At 53.5% G+C, this 25,764-nt stretch overlaps 8 protein-coding genes across 8 annotated transcripts; 4 read left to right on the plus strand and 4 right to left on the minus strand.

The window, feature by feature from the left end:
* Nucleotides 1–1,661: 1,661 nt before the first annotated feature.
* Nucleotides 1,662–2,834, minus strand: N0V89_010488 (uncharacterized protein; the record flags this gene model as incomplete). The annotated part of the gene is made up of 1 exon (XM_056219230.1): nt 1,662–2,834. The coding sequence occupies one exon, from the start codon at nt 2,832–2,834 to the stop codon at nt 1,662–1,664; it is 1,173 nt and encodes a 390-aa protein (XP_056066357.1).
* An 883-nt stretch (nt 2,835–3,717) lies between these two features.
* CBS2 (Cytochrome B translational activator protein cbs2) lies at nt 3,718–5,499 on the plus strand (the record flags this gene model as incomplete). The annotated part of the gene is made up of 5 exons (XM_056219231.1): nt 3,718–3,858; nt 3,908–3,964; nt 4,021–4,114; nt 4,164–4,301; nt 4,355–5,499. 5 exons carry the CDS (start codon nt 3,718–3,720, stop codon nt 5,497–5,499), a joined length of 1,575 nt encoding a protein of 524 aa, XP_056066358.1.
* A 1,502-nt stretch (nt 5,500–7,001) lies between these two features.
* On the plus strand, nt 7,002–7,602 carry N0V89_010490 (uncharacterized protein; the record flags this gene model as incomplete). The annotated part of the gene is made up of 2 exons (XM_056219232.1): nt 7,002–7,281; nt 7,358–7,602. The coding sequence occupies 2 exons, from the start codon at nt 7,002–7,004 to the stop codon at nt 7,600–7,602; spliced, it is 525 nt and encodes a 174-aa protein (XP_056066359.1).
* A 912-nt stretch (nt 7,603–8,514) lies between these two features.
* Nucleotides 8,515–10,155, minus strand: N0V89_010491 (uncharacterized protein; the record flags this gene model as incomplete). The annotated part of the gene is made up of 2 exons (XM_056219233.1): nt 8,515–9,528; nt 9,604–10,155. 2 exons carry the CDS (start codon nt 10,153–10,155, stop codon nt 8,515–8,517), a joined length of 1,566 nt encoding a protein of 521 aa, XP_056066360.1.
* A 694-nt stretch (nt 10,156–10,849) lies between these two features.
* COQ9 (Ubiquinone biosynthesis protein coq9, mitochondrial) lies at nt 10,850–11,680 on the plus strand (the record flags this gene model as incomplete). The annotated part of the gene is made up of 2 exons (XM_056219234.1): nt 10,850–11,284; nt 11,348–11,680. 2 exons carry the CDS (start codon nt 10,850–10,852, stop codon nt 11,678–11,680), a joined length of 768 nt encoding a protein of 255 aa, XP_056066361.1.
* A 1,859-nt stretch (nt 11,681–13,539) lies between these two features.
* On the plus strand, nt 13,540–16,663 carry N0V89_010493 (uncharacterized protein; the record flags this gene model as incomplete). The annotated part of the gene is made up of 3 exons (XM_056219235.1): nt 13,540–13,586; nt 13,645–13,865; nt 13,917–16,663. 3 exons carry the CDS (start codon nt 13,540–13,542, stop codon nt 16,661–16,663), a joined length of 3,015 nt encoding a protein of 1,004 aa, XP_056066362.1.
* Nucleotides 16,664–19,460: 2,797 nt separating this feature from the next.
* URA4 (dihydroorotase) lies at nt 19,461–20,583 on the minus strand (the record flags this gene model as incomplete). Its single annotated transcript, XM_056219236.1, has 4 exons — nt 19,461–19,861; nt 19,903–20,101; nt 20,154–20,345; nt 20,449–20,583. The coding sequence occupies 4 exons, from the start codon at nt 20,581–20,583 to the stop codon at nt 19,461–19,463; spliced, it is 927 nt and encodes a 308-aa protein (XP_056066363.1).
* A 315-nt stretch (nt 20,584–20,898) lies between these two features.
* On the minus strand, nt 20,899–25,048 carry N0V89_010495 (uncharacterized protein; the record flags this gene model as incomplete). Its single annotated transcript, XM_056219237.1, has 2 exons — nt 20,899–24,810; nt 24,863–25,048. 2 exons carry the CDS (start codon nt 25,046–25,048, stop codon nt 20,899–20,901), a joined length of 4,098 nt encoding a protein of 1,365 aa, XP_056066364.1.
* Between the last annotated feature and the right edge of the window lie 716 nt (nt 25,049–25,764).

Raw genomic sequence — 25,764 nt, forward strand, 5'->3', positions numbered from 1 at the left:
GCCGGCTACGCGCTCACGCACCTGTCGAACGTCAAGTCGACCTGCCGAATTCCCAGCGTTTGCATCGACAGAACGTCACACGCGGTCATAAGTCCATGCACCCGTTCTTTCGGGCTTTACGGAGAGCACGCTCACACTGCAAGGGCATGGCCAGTCAAAACCTGCAATTTATCTTGAATGCGCGTCCTCTGCTTCACTGCTTCCTGCCTTCTTGATTATACAAATTTTCTTTTGTTCTCAACGGGTTACCAAGCTGTTATCAGCTTCCCCACAGCCAGGGCTCAACGGTCGGAAGAGCGCCGCAACTCCGTGGTATTCGGTGCGCCCCCGATACGCATTGGAAGCCCATTTAAAGCACGCCACGACATACGCGTACGTGCAGCAACTTCTGAGCTGAAAAGCTCTAAATCAATAGGACAAGGTCGATAAAGGAAGTTGGTAAAATAGATCTGTATCTTCAATCCCAGCTCCTACTCCACATGCTCAAACATCGCTGCGAATCACCAGTGACCACACCATAATCTTCCCGCATCCTGCACCTCCCAATTCTCGCGTGCCCCACCCCTGGTCCCATTTATACATAAACATGCTTTCACCCACACCCAAGCATGCACTCACGGACGCACGCACGCATGCATGCACTCACACCTCGCTTCAACCATGCATCGGCAACACCCGCTGCAAATTTCACGCGCATGCCATTCCCACCATTAATCACGGCTAATAAGGCTCCAAGAGGGATCCAGCATCCCGGATGGGGGAAACGATTCCGCGCTGCCGTGCTGCGCTGAGCCAGCCACCCGCGTAATCCGCAGATAAGCGTCGCGTTACAGTCCGCGGGGGAAGACGTACCTCCGTAATAGCGACGCGGCAAAGACGCAAGAGCGGGAGGGAGATTATAGACTTCGTACATATAAAGTTTTCGGTTGCGACGGCTGGAGTTGTGCAAAGCAAGCATGTAGACAGATAGCGCTAATGCAAGGTACGCGCTGAGCTGTAATTTACCCGCTGCACGTGAAAACACCAGTTGACGTGCAGACGAAACAGCCACTCACGGTATTCCACGCGGGAGGACATAAGTGGCGGAGGGATACGGTGCACGCACGGAGAATCTCAATCTATTAAACTTTTTGTTGGCATTTTAGCTAGATACACGTCCATGGTATGCCCGTTTTCCAGTAGAGGAAAATGAAAGCCGACAGGTCAATCCAACGGAAAGGATGTACTTTTTGGCTCGGAAACTACGGGAGGAGAGGAGTGATAGTGACAAGGGCTATGCCCTGCCTTACTCCGCCCGCCCAGATTAGAAGAAGTACGGGAAACATGTGGGGTATAATCTGCATGCAAACAAACAAATAAACACATTACATGGGGGTCGTGTTGATGCCCAATATGCATCAAGCCGACCGATTTTATGCGTGTCTCTTGAATAGACAGTTTTGAATCATGCAACAAGGGGAGAACAAGTGAGCAAAAGCCATAGTGGTGTCGACAGTGGACGTGCAAAGCCAATGACCTTGGAAGAGAGATCCTGAGTCGATGACCGCCCCGTAGGTCTGATACTCGTTCGTTCTCGACCTTCGCTGTCTTGGCTCACACCGTGATAGGTAATTCTGATCTTTGATGGCACGCTGCCCGCAGACCAGGCATCGTGGGGTATCCTACTTTTCCGGGAGATAGAGCTTGTTCTTCCGTGTCATGCCCTCTTTCAGTTCTTTCCAGACATAGGTCTCGATCTTGCGGTAATGAGAGAACCAGCCACTGCCCGAGTCGTTGACAATCACGTCCGCCTTGACCTGCATCAAGTAATCCACGAACCTGGTGTCCGTGCGAGCCAAAGTGCGACGTCCTGCGAAGAGTATGTTGATTTTGCGTAGTTTGGTCTGACGAAGGGTTCGAATCACGTCCAGCAGATGCTCATCGCGAATATATCGGCGTGCCTCGTGGTCGAGATGCGGGGTTGCACTGGGTATGGCATCGCTAAGAAACAGACTGATGTCTCGCAAGTAGAGCAAGTTCTCTGGGCCAATCATCTTGAGGAATTGGCGGATGTCTTTGTAGCCGATCTCCTTAGGAACAGGCTCCCAGAACGGGCCGCGAGTTTTGGAGTTGCGCTCAAACTTGAACCTGTTCTCCCCATAGAGGATACTGCACCCCTCGTTGTGCACGAGCTTGCACGTGCTTAGGAACTGGCTTGATCGACTCATTTTGTCGGCATCTGGGAAGTATACGGCCGTATCCGTGACGAAGAGATGCCGATAGATTTTATTCCGCAGCTCTGCGGGGAGATCGGCGAAGCCAAGGGGCTTTTTCTGGCCATCTGAGGGTTCCGGCGCAGGCTCAGCGAGAATCTTCCTCGTTGCGCGTCCGGGTCGCATGTCGTACGCCATATCTTGCAGCAGCATACTCCGGTCCAGCTTCACCACCAGCGGGCCGTGGAACCCAAGAGGGACATTGAATTGAAGCTGAATGGGTGGTAACTTTGACTTCTTCTGAAACGGATCCTCGTCTTCAGATCGCTCGTCGGGAGCCTCGTTGCGAATCACGTCGTCGAGAGGCGGGGGTTCAGGAGACGGCGATCGCTTGCGCTTCCGCTTCTGCTGGTGCTTGATCTGTCCATCCTCATCTTCTGAGGGCGTCTCAATGGGCTCTTCGTACTCGTCTTCGATAACCTTGGAGTCAACATAGCCCGCCGTTGGTTTCGCTTTGCCCGCACTGCGGCGTATGGGTCGGCCGGTCTTCTTGGAGTATTGGGTCTTGAAGTTGGAGGTTCCGAGCTCTGGGCTGCTTTGTCGGTCGCTATCAGAGCGCGGGAAGGAGGTATCGGAAGCCATGCTGAAGTCCGCGCTTGTTCCTTTGCTATAGCGAAGTTGAGGTTAACGGTACAGGAGCTGCCGTGCCGTGCTGTGCTCCGTTGAGGTATTGGGGTGGAATCTGCGAGGTGGCAGGCGGGGCACGCTTAAGAGTAGCTGGAGGTCAGAAGGCGCGAGCCACTTTGTAGGCAGGCGTGTTGACAAGCGTGTCGAGGTCGCGTGAGGGCAGGCGCGATTGTAAACAGCCTTGGCGTTCACGAGCGAGCTTGAAGGGCGAGCTGGACAACCGAGTGAAAGCGGTGAAGAAGGGGCAGTATAGAACAGAAGATTGACATTGTCCTACAAATACATACTGGAAGCGCCTCGATGTGGAGATTAACGAAAGACACGGTACAAACACAGTCCCAGCGAAGACACGTCGCATTGATGTCTTCCTCTGGGCAGTCAATGAGCCGTGATGCGGTTGAGGGTAGAAACGCAGGACAGAACTAATACCAATCATAAAGTGCTTTGTCTCCTCTAGGTGGTTGGTGCCCGGAGCATGTCAGCAGCACCCGCGTCTGCTGGCTTGCGCCTGCAAAGCGAGGATGGAGCTGTCTCAAAGGCGTTGAATCATCTTGGTTTTAGTTCATGGAGAGCAGACGGGAGCCAGACGCGCGAGGTTAAAAAATGCGTGTCGGGGGCCGGGCCGATTTGCTCCGACGGGCAAGAGCTGCAGAAAGCGGAAAAGAGCATGAGAGGCTGGTGCGGGGGGCCAACAGCTCGGCGTTGCAGCGGTCGAATAGGAATCGATTCACCATCGCGCCACGGGATACTGACGGGATTCTCTAGCTCGAGGGCTACGGGCTTTATCAATTCTCGGGAGACACGCCGTCGTGCTCTTTGCCCTTCACAATCCCTCACAATGGCGACCCTGAGGACCGTTTGCCGGGCGCCTCTGAGGCAGCTTTGCCCCCGCTCGTCGTTCGCAATTGCTACAAACCATCCCAGACTGTCACCGCGCCAGTGGCGGGGCTACGCTTCGTCGGCGGACAGCCAGCACAAGGTGTGTATCGCTGCGGCTGTCGGTAATCAGCATGCTAATCAATCTCCAGCTTCTGTCCCAAAACCTCGAGGACATCGACCCGACCGTCTACAAGATCATCGAAAATGTACGCCCATTGCTGTCGATTTGGCTTACACCAGACTTACCAGTCCCGAACCACAGGAGAAGAACCGCCAGAAGCACTTCATCAACCTCATTCCCTCGGAGAACTTCACATCGCAAGCCGTTCTCGATGCACTCGGCAGTGTAATGCAGAGTATGTTCCCCAATATCACGCCACGGACATGGTCTGACGCGTCAAACAGACAAATACTCTGAGGGCTACCCTGGAGCACGATACTATGGTGGCAACGAGTGGATCGATGAGGCAGAGAGGCTCTGCCAGCAAAGAGCACTCCAGGCCTTTGGTCTGAAGGAAGCAGAATGGGGTGTCAACGTGCAGCGTGAGTCAATTTCGGTCACAGTTGCGATCTCCCAGCTAACGTATTCCCGCAAGCCCTCTCTGGTTCTCCTGCGAACCTGTACGCTTACTCCGCAATCCTCAATACCCACGACCGCATCCTCAGTCTCGACCTGCCCCACGGCGGCCACTTGTCGCACGGCTACCAGACACCCACCAAGAAGATCTCTGCAGTATCCAAGTACTACGAGACGCTTCCATACAGGCTAGATGAGAAGACTGGCCTCATCGACTATGAACAGATGGATTTCCTGGCGAACCTATACCGCCCGAAAGTCATTGTTGCGGGAACATCCGCCTATAGCCGTCTGATCGACTACGAGAAGGTTCGGAAGATTGCAGACAGTGTCAACGCTTATGTACTTGCGGACATGGCCCACATATCAGGGCTGGTCGCTGCTGGCGTTATTCCTTCTCCCTTCCCGTATGCTGATATTGTGACCACCACGACTCACAAGTCCCTACGCGGTCCCCGTGGCGCTATGATCTTCTACCGCAAGGGCGTCAGGCGGGTTGACAAGAAGGGCGTCGAGGAGAAGTATGACCTCGAAGGTCCGATCAACATGTCGGTGTTCCCTGGACATCAGGGTGGCCCTCACAATCACACCATCACGGCGTTGGCTGTCGCGTTGGCTCAAGCACAGACAAAAGAGTTCAAGGACTACCAGCAGACCGTACTTACAAATGCAAAGGCCTTCGCGGAGCGACTAGGCAACTCCAAGGAGGAGGGAGGTCTTGGGTACAAGATCGTCAGCGGTGGCACTGACAATCACCTCGTCCTCATCGACTTGAAGGACAAGGGCGTCGATGGCGCTCGCGTTGAGCGCATCCTTGAGCTGGTCGGCGTCGCCAGCAACAAGAACACCGTTCCTGGTGACAAGTCCGCCATGAAGCCCGGTGGTCTGCGCATGGGTACGCCCGCGATGACCACGCGCGGCTTCCAGGGCGAGGACTTCAAGCGCGTTGCTGATGTCGTCCACCGTGCTGTCGGCATCACGCAAAAGCTTGACAAAGAGGCGAAGGCCAAGGCTGAGAAGGACGGCAGGAAAGCCCCCGGCAGCGTTGCCGCGTTCAAGGAGTACGTGGGCGAAGGTGAGGATATCACTGACATCGTCTCGCTCCGCAAGGAGGTCGAGGACTGGGTTGGCACTTTCAGCCTTCCCTGGGTGAAAAACCCTTAGCCGAATAGTGTAGACACGACTGTTGGTTTAATGCATCATGGCGTTATGCGGGGATTTGTACATAGCAAACGAACCTTTCAACTTCCCTCAATGCCTCTTAGCAGCGTGTTTGTTAACGCTTGTTGACGGCTTCCCTCTTTGTTCATTTACTGGGCGTTGTTTCCTGAGCCAATAAGCTATACCCGTTGTGCCTTCCATATCCACGCCAGACGCAGTTTTCCAAGCTCGTGCATCGGCGGACTCTCCCACGACATGCCCAGACACCAAACAACCGTGATCTGATCATACACAATCGCCAATGTCACCAATTGTGAACTCTAGCTTCAGTCTGAGACTTTTGTCGATCAACTAACCGTGTCAGGTGAGCAGGCGAACAATTCTTGGAACAAGCGAAAAGACAGGACAGAATGTCTCACCAATATCGAAAGGCGACGGGCTGCGCAGAACAAGTGATGTCACCCAACGAGCCCGAGCACCTAGTGTTACGATGACTGAGCGTTCAGAGTGTCACTTCATCTGTTGCACGCCCCGAAAGTAAGCAGACAGTTCGCCCAGTACCCTCCCACACTCATGGCAGTCAATACAGCAGCACTTTACAACGTTCGCCGCCAATGTTCTAGTCGTCCAGAAGGAGACCTTACAAAGCGAGCTATATACGCACGAAGCTGGTCACGTTGCTACTATCTCTATTCTTAGGCGAATTGTAAAGTCGAGCTAAGATAAGGTGTGGTATTCCGCCACAAGCAAGCATGGTAACGCTATTGTATGCACTCTCAATGCAAGGATCTTACCTCGCACTCGACATCGTTCTTAACCGTCAGCAAGCCCCATCCGTTCAAAGGCGTTTCTAACGGTTGTCACACAACGTCGCCCTGAGGCTCAGCTCAAGGCCCTCCATCAGCATCTCTACATGCCACTGATGACGTCTTCCGCAAGATCGCCGCCCCACGTCGCGGACAGCAATTGCTGATCATATCCTCACCCACAAACGATGTCGACTATCGAAATTTCCTAAAATGAGTAGGATAGGTGCGCAGGGATGTACGCGACCACCAAAACACGCGAGCTATCGTTTCGTAGAGATGGGTGACGGGGGTTGGACCCTGCGTGTGTGGCTATCAAACCGCCGATCGGGCATCTCGCGCCATGACGATGCAACGTGGGCCTCGGATGGGAATGGTGATGAGCGTGCCGGCTACGCCGCTGCGGAACGCTACGGCAGCAACGGCCACGGTTACGGGTTGCGCGCGTCCCGTCAAGTGGATTGCGAGGCTGGTTTGTTAGCTTCGGTGGGTAAGTTAATATTTGGAGTGGCAGGGCCGCTGCGATGTTTGCCCCTCACTGCATGGGACGCCTGGTCTGCATATAAGGATCCTACATCTTCCATCTTTTCTTCACCATCATTGCAGCCAGCGCTTCTCCAAACCTCACGACACGTCCAGGAACTACCAGCTATTCCACGCTCGCTTTACCGTTAGGATACACGATACATATTGAGCAACATGAAGTCCATAGCAGCTCTGTCTACGTTGGCCGCCTGCGTCTTCGCACAGGCCCCCGCCTACTTCAGCGTCATATCTTCCCGCAGCGCCTCGCCCATCCACTTCCTTCCTCTGCAAGCCAACGGCGGGAAGTTCTTCCTCGGTGGAACCGCCTCAGGGTACTGCCCTTCCGCCGCCATCGGCAATGAGACATGCGCCCACTACCCCGGGAACACAACCACGCTTGCAGGCGGAAATGTGTCGCTCAGCCTGGGTGTTGTTGTTCCGGGTGGACAGCAAGGTACGTCTTTTCAATTCAAGCCTCAATCCGGTGTTACGTGCTAACAGGTCTTGGGAAATAGTATACGTCGCGCCAGATGGTACCTTGAGCTACACTGTAGCACACTCTGCCTACATCCCCGAAGGCAGTGTGCTCGACGGCTGGAATAAAACGGAGCGCAACGACGGAAGCAACCTCGGCAGTCTCTCCTTCGACGATGGATTAGTCGCGTGTCCTAGGAACGAGACGGAGTCGTGGCAGGTGTATGGTCAGATTGCGAACTTCACGGCGCCGAGCGATGGGTGCTTGGGCTTCAGTGCGGTCACTTGTAAGTTTGTGTAGTGGTGGGGAGAGTAGAGGAAATGTGACTGACAGTGTGCAGATAACGCTTCGGATGCGGCCGCGTGGCAGTACTAGAGAGTGGGATGAAGGTTAAGAGGGGGAAGAGGAAGAGCTGGCAGGAGGAATAAAAGAGTAATGAATTACGGCCCGAGAGTATAATGATAATGCAAGAATACCATATCGAACCAACCCCCCCACCATACTTCGACGTGGCTAAACCGAATCATCCTGTCATATCATGTCTTCTAACAAATGTCCTACATCTCGTGGACTGAGGAAAGAATTACCAATCGATCGACTAGGAAAACCCATTACAATGTGTTGGCGAGACTTTATGCCATACCCAAGCTTACCTAGGTGGCTCTGTCATTCACCTCCACCATATCTTTGTCTTTTTGCTACCTTTTACTCACCTCCACCATATCTCTGCCTGTTTGCTACCCTTCACTCACCTCCGCCATATCTCTGCCTGTTTGCTACCCTTCACTCACCTCCGCCATATCTCTCCCTTTTTACTACTATATATACCCGTTAATTCCCTTTACTTTCATCAGAATTACAGAGATGTAGTTGGCGTGTAGCTTACGTAGCCTCCGACGAACTCTGCTGAGGAAGACGGTCATACAGTTCGCCTGTGCGGAAGTTAGAGTTCGTTAGTTCGAACCATGCAAGCCGACAAGAACGCCCTCTTTTTGCGGGTTGAACTTTTCGGATACTGGTTACGCGTTTTGGAGTGATAGATTCAGAGCTTGCTGGGTGGGTGTTTGTGGCTGACTGCAGCAGAAGCAATGTCCTACACAAGTCTAATGTTCTGATCAATGTTGGTTTTAGCATTGCGTTTCCCCTCGGACAGGTATCTAGGCGTAACTTCCTAACATGGATATCTAAAGCGGCAAGAGCCAAGAATTGAAACTACATCCACAAACACAACTTCCCGCTCGCCGTCCCCGCAGCAACCCAGTCCCTCGACGGATGGAACTTCGCCACCGCCGGCACTGCCGTAATGCCTTCTCCTCCAAGTTGCGCCAACTGCTGCCCCTTCGCCGTGTACACATCCACAAAACGATTCATGTTCCCTATGCAAAAGCGCTGCACGCCATCCTCGGGGAACTGCTGCCACTGCGCCCGCAGGATGGTGACCCACCGCCCCGTTTGGTTATTATGCGGGATGACAGCGCTGGGCTTCATCTCGTCGTTCGTCAATGTATGTCCCGCCTTCCAGCTTGCACAACTGGAGAAATCGTGGATCTTGATGGTATCGTCGTAGCTCGCGGTCGCCACCTGGCCCGCTGCATTCCACGCTGCATGCGACACCGAGAGGCGGTTTTCATGCTCGCCGACCAGCGCGGGGAGCCGCCACTCGCCCTTCCCATTTATCTTCCTCAGATCCCACAGCTTGAGCGTGCGGTCTAGCGAGGCGGTTGCCACGAGGTGCGGTTGTAACGGGTGTAAGCTAAACCCTCCGATCTTCTTCTCGGAGAGCTGGAAGATTTCGAGACCAGCTGCTTTTTGTGCAGGCGTGCGCATGTCGTAGATGCCAAAGCGGCCGTCGAGCGTGGAAAAGTACAGCATGTTCGGATCATTCTTTGAGATTTCAACCCCTGAGAGGGGCGCGTCTTCATCGCTATCTTTCGGGCCGTAGATTTCCACCGCGACACCTTTTGCGAGGTCGAGTTTTCTCACGGAAGAGTCGTAGGAGGCGGAGTAGAGGGCGTTTGCGTCGTGGGGGCTGAATTGGAAGGTGTGGATTGTGCGGGTGTGCGGTTTAAGCGTTGTGATGGAGGGGCCTTCTACGTCTGCGTCTTCGTCGTCTTCGACTTTGATTTCTGTGGCTTTTTGCGAGCCGTCGATTATGCCGAGGTTGCCTAGTTTGTCGCCGGCGAAGACGAGGGGTTTTTCGGTGGTGGGGTGCAGGCCTAGGGCGTACTGGATCGCAGTCAGTAGCTGTACATTGAAGAAATGGTTTACATGTAAACATTGAAATCTAATCGAACAACTTACAATGCGCTCAGGAGTGATCTTCAGCTCGTTTGGTTCGTACTCGGGCCACAACTCCAATCCACTCATCTTCTCTCTTAACGCTCGAAGCTCCTTGTCCGACGTCTCCTTAACATCATCTACATCAAACGTCCGCTCATAAGGATTCGCCGGCCCCACAACATTCAGCAAACTCGTTATCGCATCTCCCCCCTTCCCCGCAACCAATATATCCCCAAAATTAAAAGCATCACTAATACGCTGTCTCTTCGCCTTGTCCGCCTCCCTCCTCGCCTCATGTTCCTCTTCCGCCTTGCGCTTCGCCGTTTCGCTATCCGCTTCGATACCCTTGAGACGGGATGATGTGCGCCGCGGAGCCACCTCTTCCTGCTTGATCTTCTTTGGGGCTGGCTTCTTCGGTCTGCTGGCTTTGGTGGTGGAGGCGGATTTTGCGGTTGGGCCGAGGCCGGCCTGAGCCGCCTCCATTTCTAGGTTGCGCAGTAGCGCTTGAGTCTTTGCGATGTTCTCTTGCCGCTTGCGCTCATACTCGCTCGGGGCGGCTTTGGGGCGTGCCATGGTGCCTACAGGGTTCTTCGAGATTTCAAATTGAGGTTATGGACGGAGCGTTCTCGATACGGCGGGCGGAGGAGTGCAGGGTGGGTACGGAATTCGTGCAATGGAATGATGCCACGCGGCTGAGAATCGAGAACACTGTAGTCTGCGGCATGATTAGAATTTAGGTCTATGATCGAAGTGCTCAAAGATTGCCCTACAGATCAAAAAGGGAATGAATTTCAAATGTCTGGACGGTGGCAAAGTCACGATGTAACGATAGAATGCAAAACGGTTCCTGAATATCGAACAGCAAGAGCCCCACGCGTGAGAGGTTCTCGATTGATGTTGATGATGACGAGTGAGGTGGCAATGCGGGTGAAAGTGCGACGCGTTCGAGACGCGTCGAAGCGAAATCACGTGGTGTTTAAGCCCCCGGCCCCCGCGTCCCGAGGTCAGCATTCGAACATCTGCAGCTTGCTCCACCACAGCCGCAGAAACACCATTCTAGAGCTGCCGAACGAAACCATGTGTGACAGTGGCAATTGCCGGGCCTTCCCCGCTCGCCTGCACGCAGAAATGTGGCACCGTTCTGCGTTCCTGATCGACAGGTGCTTGGATCTTGCTTGATCTCTTGGCGATGCGGGAAGCTTGATGGAGCTCTCCCCATCGATCAAGATCTAACCACGACGTTCACTTCCCATCCCACCCCACCACAATGGCTTCTAGGCGAACCTCTAGTGTGCTTCTCGGAACATTCCGAGCAGCCTCACGTCGTCCTGCAACTACATGGAGACAGCGATGCTGTTATCACTCTTATGAATATAACTCACCTCCGCCGTTCCCACCCGCCGAGTCCGCCATCCTCTCTGCCGCCCTCTCGCATGTACCAAGCTACGGATTCACAGCGGATGCCCTCCGTCTCGGAGCACGCGATGCCGGCTACATGGACGTGTCTACGAACCTGCTTCCGCGCGGCGTTTTCGATCTCATCAACTACCATCTCGTCAGCCAAAGATTAGCGCTGAAGAACTCAGTACAATTTCCCTCTGCAGGCGAGCAGGGCAAGAAACTGGGCACTGGATCAAAAGTGCGCACATTGACACTGGCGCGACTGCGGGCCAACGAGCCTATAATACATCGCTGGCAAGAGGCACGTTTAAAGCTCCAGAAGAGGGTTTGAGACATGCAAGAAACATGCGGCTAACAACAGCAGGCTCTCGCAATCATGGCACAACCTTCCTACGCCCCAGCCTCTCTAGCCGAATTAGCTCGCCTGGCAGACGAGATGTGGTATCTTGCCGGCGATGAAAGCGTAGACAGCAGCTGGTATACCAAGCGCGCTAGCTTGTCTGCCATTTATTCCGCGACTGAAGTATTCATGACTCAGGATACGTCGAAAGATTTCATCGAGACCGAAAAATTCTTGGACTCGAGGTTGGGAGACGTCATGAAAATTGGAGGATTCATTGGAGCTCTGACTGAGTGGACGGACTACACACGGCACTCGGCGGTCAACGTTCTCAGGAGCAAGGGAATGCGCGTCTGAGCGGTCTAGATGCGAGGATCGTCCCAAGTTGGTACGATATGGCAATCAAGTTGGTTCAGTATGGCAATTCATGCTCATACATCGGCGATGCGATCGGTTACGATGTCGGCCGTCGCGACGGTTGGAGGGCAATGACAAGCGTTGACAGGCCTCTTGCGCGCATCGCCGTCGCCTCGCACAACAATGGCTTGCTTGTGTGTCGAATTGGTGTCTTCATGCGTTGTAGGAGGATCGAAGGCATGGTTCATTACTGTACGGTATCATGTACTATCACATTCAAGAGCACATGAGCTCGACACTCAGTACTAGCTCGGTATGTTTCAACATCAGGGACCATCGCGACACGGTACTCATCCATCGCCGATGGTGTTACGTTTCACATGGATGAGTTCGATTAGCCCATTCTACTTACACGTGGCAGTCCTGCGTCTGGTACCTGAGTGCGATGCCTCCAATTTTGAGTGATCTGGAGGCGCTGCCGTTTCCGCGACACGTAGCAATTAGCCAGCTAGTCCGCTACCCGGACTTCAACCACGGCGTCCGTTCTCATTCGCAATGCGCTGTTTTGCTCCGGCCCAACCTCGATGATTGCCGTCTTGCTGACCACAGCTGGGCAGCGACCACATCAGCCCATAAAAGATAGAAGTTTCGAGAATGCAAAACTCTGGGCCAGACGCCATATTGAGGCCACGATCAAGTGCAATGACGTAATCTGCGGACCACGCCCTCTCAGCTGCTGCAAGCAATCGTGATCCCATTGCGCTCAGCTTCTCATTGGTCCGCATAGCGCATCCGAGGTGAATATCCAAGGGTCCAACAATGCGATGCTCAGCTCATCCCAATTCTGCGCCGACCAATAGCGCGCACGCGCACAACTCAGGGTCCAGTAGATCCGGCAGTCACAGAGCATATGACGTCATATTATGGGGCATCGTCGCTGGTGGCTCCGACACAGTTGGTTGCCGTGATGGTGATTGGCCTATACGGTTATTGGCGAGCCAAGATTTCTCTCAGCCCTGTGCGGCGGGTCTACCCGTTGCGTTGTCGTTGCTCTTCGACGGCGTGCATTGTTGTGTGGAACACCACCAGGGCACGAGTCTGGCCGGCGTGATGTTCATGATTGATTGCCACGACGGAACGGTGGGCAGGGTGAGCAAATCGGCACCATTGCGTTCTGGCTGTCCGACGACCGCATTGCGAAAACGGGCCGCGAAGTATTCCAAACAAGGTCGCGATCATCGATTATTGCGCTCGACATCGGTGCAGACAGCGGGGACCACCTGCACACATCAGGCGGCGTGAGATGTTGCAGACACAAGCCATCGTCGATGCATGTCGGCCGATGGGTCTAGGCCGGTTAGCCCTGTTGCAGGCAGGCCAGGAACGCCACTGCTTTCGCGAGCTCAGAGGTCCGATCTGAGGCAGTGGTCTTGGCATCTTGAAATCGCTAGAGAATCGTTGACAGCCCACACCCAAGATCCCGCGACCATCATGGGAGCCTCTTTCTGCCCTTACGCCCGCCGTTGGGGGGCCCGCGCCTGATCATCCAGTGCCAGTGCCATCTTCGATCCCTACCATCTGCGTCCGCGGCCCCAGCCATCCGAGTCCACAAAGCTGTCGTCCTCCATATTGCAATTCCTACGCTTCTGCTGCCCTGTTTTTGAAAGCATACAGCGCGCAACATAATCTTTCTATGCAAGCGTGCCGCAACCCGACCTGTACCCACCTACCCTGAGCGACAACCCGCATCTTCGGCACGATCCTACTCCTTGACTGACGATCCGGCTGCAAGTAGCGATCGGGGCTTCTCTAGTTCCTTGAGAGCATGTCCTGCACATAGTCAGCAAGAAGCTTCAACAATGAAAGACAACATGGACGCACCCCCCGGGCACGATACCGCCTCAGCGTCAGACGCCCCACCCCCGCCGACCTCCAGCGCACAAGTCTGTCTCCCTCCGCCATAGCTCTCCCACGGCTCGCAACCCACCGAAAGCCCCTACCTTCTACCAACCGCAACCCTCGAGCGTGAGCTCTCCCAATGTTGGCGCCAGCGACAAGGCCAATCCGCCCTCGAGCGTGTCGCCCCAGATCCTGTCCAACAAGAATAGCTCGGGAGAAAGCAGCGATGCTGGGAGGTGGTTTGAGAGCACCAACAATGCGGTGCAGAGTAACAACAACTTGGAAAGTAAGTATCGCATGTTACCTACTCATAGACATGCTAAGCATAACGACTTAGATGATCCACCGTTCTTCCTGCACAATTCTTCCTCGTCCGAGACCCCACCGGATGGCAACGTGCAAGACAGTCTGTACCAGCGAACGACGACTATGCCATATCGCCCCGGGGACGGCCATATGAACAGCGAAAGCGTAGAGGACTTCCGGAGTGTCATCGATGATCTGACTGTCGCAAACAAGAAACTGAAGCAGAAGTTGAAAAAATATGAGAAGCTACATGATTCACACTTACAAGATGAGAAGCTCTTCGAAGTGCGCTTTCATGGTCTCCCTGATCACAAGAAGAGAGAGCTCGAGGAAACCCTACGCAAGTTTGCTGCCGATCTGGATAATAAGTCAGAAGCAGGCTACCCCGCCGTCTCTTCCCAACCGCCCCCGTTCGATGCCCAAAAGACCGATGCATCCCGTTTCGCTGAGTCTGGCTATGCATCCATGTCCGGTCATAACTCGAATTCGGCTCGTTCGAATCAACCTTCAAACACCGCTTCCAGCAACGACAGGGACAACCGCCGCATGACGAAGTCGCAGTACAACCAACAGCAACAGAGCATCCAGTCGTACTTGCATGACATCCCTCAGGGCTTGATGCCGAAGAGCCACACGCCGATGACCGATAAGTCGAAGAAGAGGTTGGTGGTGCGTCGCTTAGAGCAGATTTTCGCGGGGAAGCGATCGGCGCCTGGTAGTCACCCACAGCCAATGCAGCAAGAGGAGGTTGCCCAATCAGCTGCCACGGCCGATCGCCGTGCTAAAGAAGCAGCAGGTCACCGTGCCAAGACAGAGGGTAATCGTGAAGCACGTATTATGCCTGTACGGGCGGACGATGAAGACATTACTGGACAACAAGAGGCTCCGGTACAGGAAGCTTTGCAAAAGCTGCGCCCGAACTTCCGTGTTAGTGAGCAAGACTTTGCCGGCTCTGGATCTCCCGACCAACGGCCCACAAGACCATTAGACCTCGACCCTTACCGCGCTCAGGTCCCTTCCGATAACATGGATTACATTCGACATCTCGGATTCACTCCTCCAGACATGATGTCCGGAGATTCGCCAGAAGATGATCACGGGTGGATATATCTCAACCTCTTGATTAATATGGCACAGCTCCATACGCTTAATGTTACCCCGGAGTTCGTCAAGCAGGCCGTCACTGAATACAGCAACACGTTTGAGCTATCGCACGACGGCCGGAAGATCAGATGGAAAGGAGAGCCAGATGCTACGCTGAGCAGTACTGGCTCCAGCTCAGAGTACCAAGGGAATGATTCTCCGTACGACCCGAATGGCAACAGCAGATCACCGTCGAAGTACCTCAAGACTGGAGGAAGTGGCAGCACGGACAGGTCTATGAACTCCGAACGAGCAAAAGCACGGCTCGCTCGCAAGCAGAAGGAAAAGGAACGAAATCAATTCTCCTACACACCTTTGTTCTTCCACGAAGAGGACTCCGACTATGAGCAAGACTCCTATGGGCGTGATGTAGGATCCTCAAGCCAATCTCCGTTCCAGCCCCAGCAAACCGGTGACTCTTCCGGCTTGGGTAGTTCGAACATGCAGAGTGCTTCTTCCAAACGACGACGCAACGACGGACCCATTATCTTCTACAGTAAAGCAAAATTTTGTACTGATCTGACAGGAGACAGCCGCGGCATTGCGAGTCACGCCCCGGATTCTTATGATAACATCACGAGCCACCCTATCGGGGTTTCTGCTTCTAACCCAAGAGACGGTCTTCGCAGGCAGGGTTCCGATAACTCAGAACGGCGCGGTCCGCTGGAAACGACCATGATGGACATCGACTCTCGGGAGGGTAGTCAGATCTTTTCGAGTAGCGAGGAAATGAACTTCTCGCCAGACGCCCTCAAAGATGACAACGGAACGGAGAGCCCTGATGCTATGGAGTTCGAGGCCTCCGGGCTGGGTGGAGTGCATCCAGAGGACAACTTCTCCATCCGCGTGCGTCGCTCACAGCAGCAGACCTCCCCAGCTGTTACAAGTACTACTCACCGCAAGTCACAACCTTACCAAAAGAATATCCAGAACGCTCTCAATCAGCGCGCATCTCCAGAAGCTGGGGCATCTTCCCCGAAGCAGCAGCACGTGATTAAAGAGGAGATTCTTTCTGCATCTCGTCGAACCTTGCCAAATTCGACACTTCCGCCCGCATCGTTCCTACCGTTCGACTCGGCTTCATCTGGAGACGTTGACTCGGACCTCGAATCCAACGTGTCTTCCAACCCTTCGACTGCCAGTTCTTCGGAGAACGATGGACCGGTAACCGCGCTCCACATGCTCAATGTATCTCCCATGCGAAGGGAGCTGTCAACCGCATCGGACGACTCCGCTGATGAGGAAGAGGAAGATGACAGTTCTGATGATGGCTCAATTGACCTCCTCGCGACTGCCCGCCAAATGGACCCGCTCTCCATCATCGCTTCGGAGCGCGAGTACGACGCTGCATTAGCTGATCGCCTCGCCAATGACATCCCCGCTGGCAGCTCAGCCGCCACAGCCGGCGGTGGGAGCGGTTTCAATAGCCCAGCAGATGCTATCGTCGCGGCCCTCGACGAGGAAGGCGAGCAGCCGAGGAGGGGGAGTAGGGTAAAGAGACAGAGCACCACAAGCGGTAGCATGTCTCCGCGGGCCAAGTTGAAGCGCAGCCGCACGCGCGAGTCGATCACCACTGCCCTCCAGGAAAGTTCCAAAAGACAGAAGAACCAGAAACGCGAGCGGCGAGATCTATAAACGCACACCTCACAACAGCACATTTTCATAAAGCACATAGGCGCTTGTCGCCAAGCATCCATACATACCGGCATAAATACGATACCCTTCACGAATGGCATGTACATGGCGTGGAGGACAAGCATGCGCATTAGGCAATGTCGGCGTTTGATTTACACGAGTTATACCCCTTTTTCTTTATGTGGCGTTTTCTTCTCAGTGGATGTGCATTCGGATACGCGCACAGCTTGTAGTATTATACTCGGCGTTAGTGCAGCTAGTAAAGGAGACCGAAATGGAAAGATGAGAATGGTTCAATCAGAATTCTTCAACAAATGCGTGATATGTACAAGTGAGTGTGTCAGACCATCTAAATGCGCCTGCACAGGCAGCTATTCACGTGACACCGCGGGTCCAACGTACGGTTTGTTGGAGCATTGAACAGTTAATATGATGATAGATAGCCACGGAAAAGAAAATAAAAAGTCGACCATAAAGCCGCATCATCTCCCCACACGCGCTGCATTACTCCTTCACTTACACAAAAAACCATCCATCTATCACATCAAAGCCCTCGTTTAGACGCCTCTTCCGCAACCTCTTTAACATCTGCACCCAAATTCAGTTAACGCACCTCACCCTCTCTTCTTACTTTCAAATACGTACCCGTATCACGCATACCTTCCCTCTGGTCCTGCGCTGTCCTCCACTCCTGTGCACTCTTCTCGCGCTCCATCGCACCCTGGATGTCTGGCGCTAGGGACTGAGGCTCTGTTCGCGCGGGCGGAGCTTCGGGATGAGAATACGAGTGGAGGCGTTGGAAGGCTTGTGTGTCGGTGTGGTACATTTTAGGGGCGTGGGTATGAATTCAGAGCAGGAGGTTTAGATAGAGGTTTGGGTTCGCGGTTTTGATTTTGACAGGAAATATGAAGGTAGGGTGATGTAGAGGTATACCTAGGTAGGAAGCAGGGCAGGGTAGGCTTGGCAAATGTCATACCTACGGTAGCGGGGATGCGCGCATTAGTGGCGTTCCCTGTCTTTTTAGGCTTGTCAGGACACGATAGGGCAACGTGGGAGGCTGCTATGGGCGGTTGGGCGGGTTGGATGGGGTGGGGGACGGGACGATTGGAGCTTGGGGTTGGGTGGGTCGCAGGAAGCAGGTTTGGGGTGTGATAGATATCGGTCGCGAAACCAGCTTTTTGGGTGCAGTTCGGGCACAGCAGCGGTGGTTTCCATGATAATGTTGTAAGAGGTAAGGATGGATTGTAGGTGGGTAAGTCCGGGAAGGGACCCTAAACGCTGGTAGCGAGAGAGGGTAGCACAAGGCTGGGATAACTGGTCATGCTAGACGACATCCTAGGAGGAGTTGTCTTCATACGTGTTTCGAAGTGAAGGAGACAACGAAAGCCATCCAGTGTTTACCATTATCGCTCTTCGCATTTGACGAAAGGTAGACGCTGCTGAAATGGACGCCACCGCCACCATCCTTCTTGACGTCAAGACACGTCGTCGACAACGCCAGACCGAACGCCAACATGTAGCAGGCCATGCACCTCACCTTGCAAAATGGACTCAGAAATGCAACATACCATTCTCAAGCACGCCTCACTTGGCGCGATCCGAGGTCTACGAGACCCAGCGACCTCTATAGTTAAGCTCCTCGGCCTACTATATGCTACTATACCCTAGCGCTTCGCACGCGCCGAACCTCTACAGTCCCTGCGTAAATGCATAAGATGCAGTAATTACGTCTTCGACGCCACAGCCCTCGGCTCCTTAAGCATCTAGCCTAGAATCAGCGTTATAGACGATGTCTTAAATATTCTATTGCCCACGGATAACCTCCCCACCGACGAAGAGTAAGCTGAAGACTGTCTGAGCCTCTCTATCCACCTCCCTCCATCAAGTCTCGATTCCTCAGCCCACATCCGTCCCGACGCAAAACTCCCAGTAAGTCTTCATCCAGTGGCGCCTTCTTCCTCGGCTGTGCGAATCATCTTTACCTAGACCACTGGATTAGAAGATATATTGGTGATGTTAGTGGCGAAGCTTCAAATGTGAGTGTGATGGGACAGAGTGCAGGCGGGGAGAGCATCGCCGTGAAAACGACGCGCAGGCCTGTGTTTAAGCGCGCGATAGCATTCAGTGGGACGCCTGTTACTATGCCCAGTCTTACGCTTGTGCAACACCATGAAAGTATTTGAAACATAATAGAAAGGTGAGTTCCTTGAAACAAGCGGAGGCACTTGGTTTCCGAACGGACGACGCCGGGGAAGAGAGAAGCACAAAGGATATAGCAAACGCCATGGTCCACATCGACGTATACCGCATCCGAGACCTAGCCTGGGGAAGGCGCCTTGTAGGGAATTCATACAAGGTGATGGAAGGGGGTAGGGGCTGGTTGTTGATGAGGAGGGTGTGAGCAAGGCCGGGGAGGAGGCGTGGCTTGGGAGTGATGGCGGGAGACGGAGGAGGATGTTTGAGCTTGGGCGAAGGGTGGGGGATAGGGGTGTGATGTTTTGTGGTGGATGTGTGTAGGCGGTTTTTGATAAGGGGAGTAGCATGCTTGAAATCTTGCACAAAAGATCATGGGAATTAGTCCTGTACGAGTACTGTTCTGATGTTGTTGTGCTCTCGACTATCAAACTATAGCTTCGTGCCGTGTCTACCGACTCCCCATTCAGCGGCTCTACTTCCACTCCACACTCCACGTCGCCTCGCCCCTCCTAAACGGCACAACCCTCACACTGATACCATCCTTCTCCAGCACATCAACCACCTTCCCTTTCCCTTCCTCAATACAACGCGCTCATTCCGCTCATTCTTCACCTGGTAAAACTTCCTCCCCACCCCCAAAGAACCCCTCCAGCCCCTCCAGACTGATCTCCTCCTCCCTAACCACACCCCTCGCCACACCCTTCTCTAGGGCATCAAGAACATACCCCACCGCATCCCCTGCGTAAATACCCCGCCGCCACCTTGTCCTCCCCCTCTTCTTCCCCTGATCATGCGGCGCGCTATCCGTCCCCAAAAAGAACCTCCCCTCGCTCCTCACCACAGCCTGCAGCAGCGCATCTCTATCCTCGGGCGTCTTCGCTACTGGCTTACAGAAGCAGAACGGGTCGCCCGCCCAGTCGTCAATGACGAGCGAGAGGTGGTGCGCCGTGATGGTTCCTGCAACCGTGGGACCACACGCGCGCACGGCGGCGAGGGCAGCGGCTGTGCTGCAGTGTTCGAGGATGATGCGCAGCTTAGGAAACCTTTCGTGCAGGGAGGTGAGTGTAGGCAAAAAAGCGGGCTCTGCGTTGAGGATAGTAATAGCAGCCCCTCCTTCTCAACCTTCGCATGAGAAGGCGTAGACGGGACTTCGCCATGGAGATTCAAGATCATGTTTTGTTTTTCCATCTCCGCGAAGACGGGGTAGAAGGCTTCGTAGGAGATGACGCCGGAGGAGGAGTTCTTTAGGTGGGTTAGTTTAGCGTGGGTGAAGGGGAAGGGGAGGGAGGCTTACGGTTGTGACGCCGGCGGGGTAGGACTTTACGCCTGTGATGCCGGCTTTCTTCGCTTCGCGGACCACGTCGGGGGTGATTGATTCATGGAGATATAGAGACATGAGGTAGTCGACGTTGGGCTCGATGGCCTTCAGCCGGTCACGGTACTCGAGACATTGCTGCACTGTGGTAACGGGCGGGACTAAGTTCGGCTACAACGATGCATCAGTATTGTATGCTAGGAAATCAAGATATAAGAAAAGCTGTTCTAACTTTCGTAAAGGTGGAGTATGCGGGGAAGCGAAGGGATCATACCATGACATACACCTGATTCACACCACCCTGTCGAATCGTCGGCGTAACGAGCTGCGACATCTCGCCATCTCTCAAGTGCACATGTGCATCGAATGCGGCCGGTAGCTCCAGCTCAGTTAGCTTAGTGAACTCCATGGTTGGCGAGTGGTTGTATGCTTCGGACTGGTTCCGAAGCCGGAATGCTTTTTGTGGTCGTGGTGGGCTATTTTACTAAATGTTTGCGCTAAACCTAATGAGGTAATCACGATCCAAGACCCCACACTGGTGCATTGTATTCGCAGAATGTGTACACAGAGTGTGGTAAGGGACAGTGCTTCACAGAAAATGTCGTAGATTATTCGTAACTATACTTTCATATCTAACCAGCGCGAAGCCAAGTCCCATCTCCTCGTCCTGCGCACGCCGCTGCGTTGCTTGCCCGTGAAAATCACCGTATCTGACCTAATGTGTTCAAGCGTATGGTCTCGGGCTGGGCTTCTTTACCGTCTTATCTTTTGCTTTGACTTCCGTCTCGACCCTCTTGTGCCAAGTTTGAGGAACAAATTCAAGACCCAAGCCCGAATGCCGTGTCTTGCGGGATACCTCGTCTTGCCATTCGCGCTCTGGTGTGTTCTCCGCAGTCGTGAACTCTACCATCAGGTTGTAAGGTTTTTCAGTTCCCTTCACCCGTTTGTTTGCACTCATTTTCTCTGCGGAGCTGTTGGCCGTACGGTCCTCGTCCACCTCGCTCTGATCTCGAGAGCGCTTCGTTCGCAGAGGCAGCTCTGAATCCGAGCGGTTTGGTGACTCTGCCGAAAGTAAAGCTGGGGTTCCCGGTGTGGCGAGGGAGGATCGACGGGAAGACGAAGCCACGGAAAAAGACTCTGACAGCTGTCGAAGGAAGCCTTTGCGGCTCATCGCGAGGGCCGGCACGGTTGCTGGAGCATCGTACTCGACCGTCGCATCGTCCCACGAGGCAGCCCCACGAGGCTTCGCTTCAAGATCAAAACCAAATTCTCGTTCTAGTTGTGCCTCCTGCTCTCTTTGCTCGGTTGGTATTCGGGATATTGTCGCGCTGTTTGATAGGGGTACGTAGGCATTTCTCCTACGGCCTCTTGGAACGGGGGGCTGGTCCTCCTCGTCATCAACTTCTGGGACAGTATTGGAGCTCGACTTGCTATGGCTGAAACTTGACGTTTTGGAATTCGTGCTTCGCCGGGCCTGTTCCTGGGATGTGGATCTAGAAACAGTTGCTGTGTCCGATGCACCGAGTGTTCGACTGTCGTCAGACTTGTCGCGCATATCAATGTCTTGATCGATGCTTTGTGCAATGCGCAGAGCTTTTTCCTCTGCCTGTGAATCCGTTGTTGGCCTTGGTATATTGACATAGCTCTGTCTCTTGACATTGATTACCACGGATACCGACCGCGTCTTCACTGTTCTGTGATCATCTTGATGCACTGCTCTCCGAAGCTCAAGTCCAAGTGCTTTAGATACCCGTCTGTCGACCGCGTTGCCGACCATTTTGTACTGGTCGTTGACATTGCCTATGAGGATCTCTTCAGGCGGGATATCCTGCGCAAGCCGCGCTTCTTCAAGAGTAATGCACCGATTCTGTTCCCAATGCACGAAAGGGCCTGCGCGAGAGTCATGTGGAGAGGGAGCAGTGACAATAGTGCCAATGAGGCCGTCCTTCTTGATGCGTCTGTAAGACTTGCCGCTAACTTCGCTCCTCGTCTCGTACAGATACTTCGGCACGAGTCCTCGTTTCGCAGCGTATTCGAGCCCTACTCCAGGAGGGTCTGTCGGTACATGAGCCATGCATCGACGTTCTCTGATATTCGGCCGGCATCGTAAGACATGATCTGGTGAGCGGATGCAAGGATGCCTGACACCGGCGCCGAGGTAAGGAAGGTGTCCCAGCTTTTCTCCGGGCGTGACGTGGCGGAAAGGCGTTAGCTGTGCATCTTGTACACCGAATCTTTCACCATTAAGAAGTCTCCCCACGCTCTTACTCTTGAATCCATCAGGGTCGCCATGCGTTGCGCGCGGGGGTGCAAGAGGGGTTCTTCCTGGCGCTGCGATTGAGAGAATCAGCCGATTCCGATGTTGAGGACTGCCGTAGTGCCACGAGCTCATGATAAATTGTTGGACTTGGTACCCCATCGATACCAAGCATCCAATAAGTTGGGAAAGTACCAGCTCCTCCTCAAAGCCCTTGCGCGTTACTCCCATGTTAACCACGTTTTCAAGAAATCCGTATTCTGGTCGGTAAACGTCGACAAATGAAGCAAAGGTCGTCACATGTGCCGCATTTCTCAGCGACTGTTCGCTTAACCAGTTTTGTTGAAGCTTAGAAAATCCTGGGCAAGGACTGCCCCCAGCTATAACTGCTACATCTCCGATTTTCGCCACAAGCTTCATGTTTGGTGACTCGTTCGAGAGCAGAGCGTGTAAATAATCGTCAACGGAGCCAAACCATAGCTTCAGCTGTTCTGAGTTCTCGGCGTTGGCGCGCAAAGTCTGTATAGCACGACCATTCATATCGACTGAAGTATGAAAGTGGACCGCGCCGCCAGCCTCCAGACCTTTATCTAGGTTACCTAAACCGCTGAAGAGGCTGAGTCCAGGTAGTTTCTTCGACGATTCGAGTGAAGTGTAGTCCGGTCCTTCACGCAGGTTTTGTGGCGCAGTAGTGAGGTCTTCAAGCCTTTGTCCAGCGTTGGCTAGGCGCGTTGAGAGCGTCCAGCAATGACCCGTCCCTCCTTGGTCATATGGAAACTGTACAAGTCCAGCGGCCATGTCCTGGGTTGAGAAGAAGCGCACGTAGCACCTGACTTCTATCCTGACACACTGTACATCTTCTACGTTGTCTGTCCAAACCAGTTCATTGGCGGCTGCACGCCGCTGAGGCTGGGAGAGGCCGCAGAACGTCTCTGGTCGAAATTTCTCTAATCGTAATAGGCGCCGTACCTTGACCTGCTTCGCCGTTGTATCGGCGTCTTCTTCTATAACGACTGGCTCCAGATTATCTTTCTCACGCAGATAAACCGTTTCTCCGAGGCGATAGGTTGTGGTGACTGACGCGGATGCGGAGCTTTCACAGGTACATCGAAAATCGGTCTCCTTCATAGTCATGAACGAGCTGGACTTCGTCTCATACTTTTGACGGACGAGAAAGTCGTTCCGAGTATTATAGCCCCGCGAGAACCATTGGACAGAACAACGCCTGACAACCTCTGAAGACAGAAGCTTGTGTTCTTGACAGTTACAGTTGTCTGACATGAACAGTTCCTTCGTAATGGGATAATCCGTTGTACTGATCGTAGTGTCCTCTGGTCTATACAGCCATATAACGTATAGACGTTGGCGGCCGTCCGCTAATGGCGTAACGCGTTGAACGTACCCGATCCATTCGTGAACAGTGGCTGCGTCTTTTGCTGCCTTGCGCCACATCCGGTTCTCAAAGTCGTCCGGGGCGATGCAAACCACATCGCCGACCTCATATTGCTTTCGATAATGACTCGGTCGCGAAGGCACAGCGGAAGACGAGTGCCTCTCTGAGGGGAACCCTAGCACTCTTACTCGATGTTCGCGAGTTGCTAGAACGGCACTTGAAGGCTGCATCTCCATGATCTGCCCAGCAAAGTATCTGTTCTTGAAACACTTGTAGACATGGGGAGTTGCAACCGTTTTCTCGCATTTCGGTTCGATCATACCATTGTCGGTCCTTTCGCATTGTTTCCATAGCGGATGTTGTAGCAGTACGTCGTCATTCTGTAGGCACACGGCCTCAGACCACAGATAGGAGATGTGCGCATGAAGGATCTTTCGAAAATCGGTCGATCCATAAGTTTTGCGCCACTTGCTAAGATCTGCGTTGTTCAAGAAGCGTCGCTGAAGCCAGTCATCGAACTTTCGCCGGAAGTCTGCCAGTCCCATATTCTGTTGCTCTTCTAAGAAATCCATAACGTGTTTACCGAGAGTCGCTACCCATTGGAACGCATCTTGAAAGCGTTTGTAGTGACGACTTGGAGCGCCTAGTCTGTACCAGATATCGTACCCCCTGTCGTTGCTGGTCTCTGGAGAAACGATGTAGACCGTGGTGTTTGGATCATCGTCGACACCGTATCCTTCAATGGAGTAACTTTTAACAGGGACACCCTGTACATAGTGTTGGGTATCTCCGATCGATAATACGCCGTTGAAAAACAGTTTCTTTCCAGCAAGGTCCATGTAATCCAAGGAGTGTAATTCGCCAATGAAATTGGTCTCTGGGTTAGTATATATCTCATAATCACTGACATCGATATACAGCGGCTTCTTCTCGTTCTCGTAGCCAGCTTGTTGATATGCGGCCCTTTGTTGAGCATTCCACGCAGCCTACTGCGATTAGCTTTCTGAGCTGATAGGGTAGTCTCAAAGCAAGACTGACTTTCAAGGAGCTTATTGCATCCACCTCTGCTTTTCTACGCACGGCATGTTTCCATGCCTTGTCATAATGCCGGGGAAAATGACCTTCGTCTGTGAACGTTCTTGTGCTCGATGAGGATTTGCGAATCACAACGGCTGGGCTTCGCGACCGGGGGTTCGTTCCGCCCTGGGCGGAGATTGGTGGCATTAAGAAAATCAAGGAGTGTTCGTGTTATGCGATGCGGTCAGACTGGTGACATTGGCGGTAGGAAGGCTAACGAAGATGACTCCTTCGAGGGAAAGCTGGGTGTGACTGTGCGCTGAGACGTGGACTGTTGAGCGCGTCGCAAGACTAAACACCAGGCAACCGTACAGGACAGAAGACACGTCGCGGTGAATAGACGTCGCGCTCAACAGATGTCGCAGTGTAAAGACGTCTCGGTCAAGCAACTTTCTTGCTCACTCCAAACACTGGTAAACAAGTAAAGTTGACAAACGGTAAGCAATCGCGCTGAAGGAGTCGGCGAGCCACTGGACTTTCACAAAGCAGCCATTACGCGCCCTGTATCAACGCGAGTTCAAGAGCAAAGAGAGACGCGACAGAGCGAGCAACATCGACAAGTAGCGCTGTTGTTGCGGGATAGCGAGTGGTTGCTGTCCGTTGAAGGTGTAAGGTATCGCGAATCCGCCAGACCTGTTCGGGCAGGACCAGACATCGCAAACGCGTCTGCCATCGAGATAGCCTAGATATGACCAGGAATAGAGTGGTTCTGATCTGGAGTGAAAAGTCAAGTGACGGTGAAGAGCAAAGCTGGGCAAATGGACGCAACGCAACGTTCAGTGTGGTTGTACAAGCTCCGTAGGAAGGCGGGGTGTTCGCGCTTCCTCAACGCGCCTTCACGTGCTTGACGCGCCCACGTAATC

Source organism: Didymosphaeria variabile (assembly GCF_027946475.1).
Source record: "Didymosphaeria variabile strain IMI 356815 chromosome Unknown scaffold_8, whole genome shotgun sequence".
Lineage (NCBI taxonomy): Eukaryota > Fungi > Ascomycota > Dothideomycetes > Pleosporales > Didymosphaeriaceae > Didymosphaeria > Didymosphaeria variabile.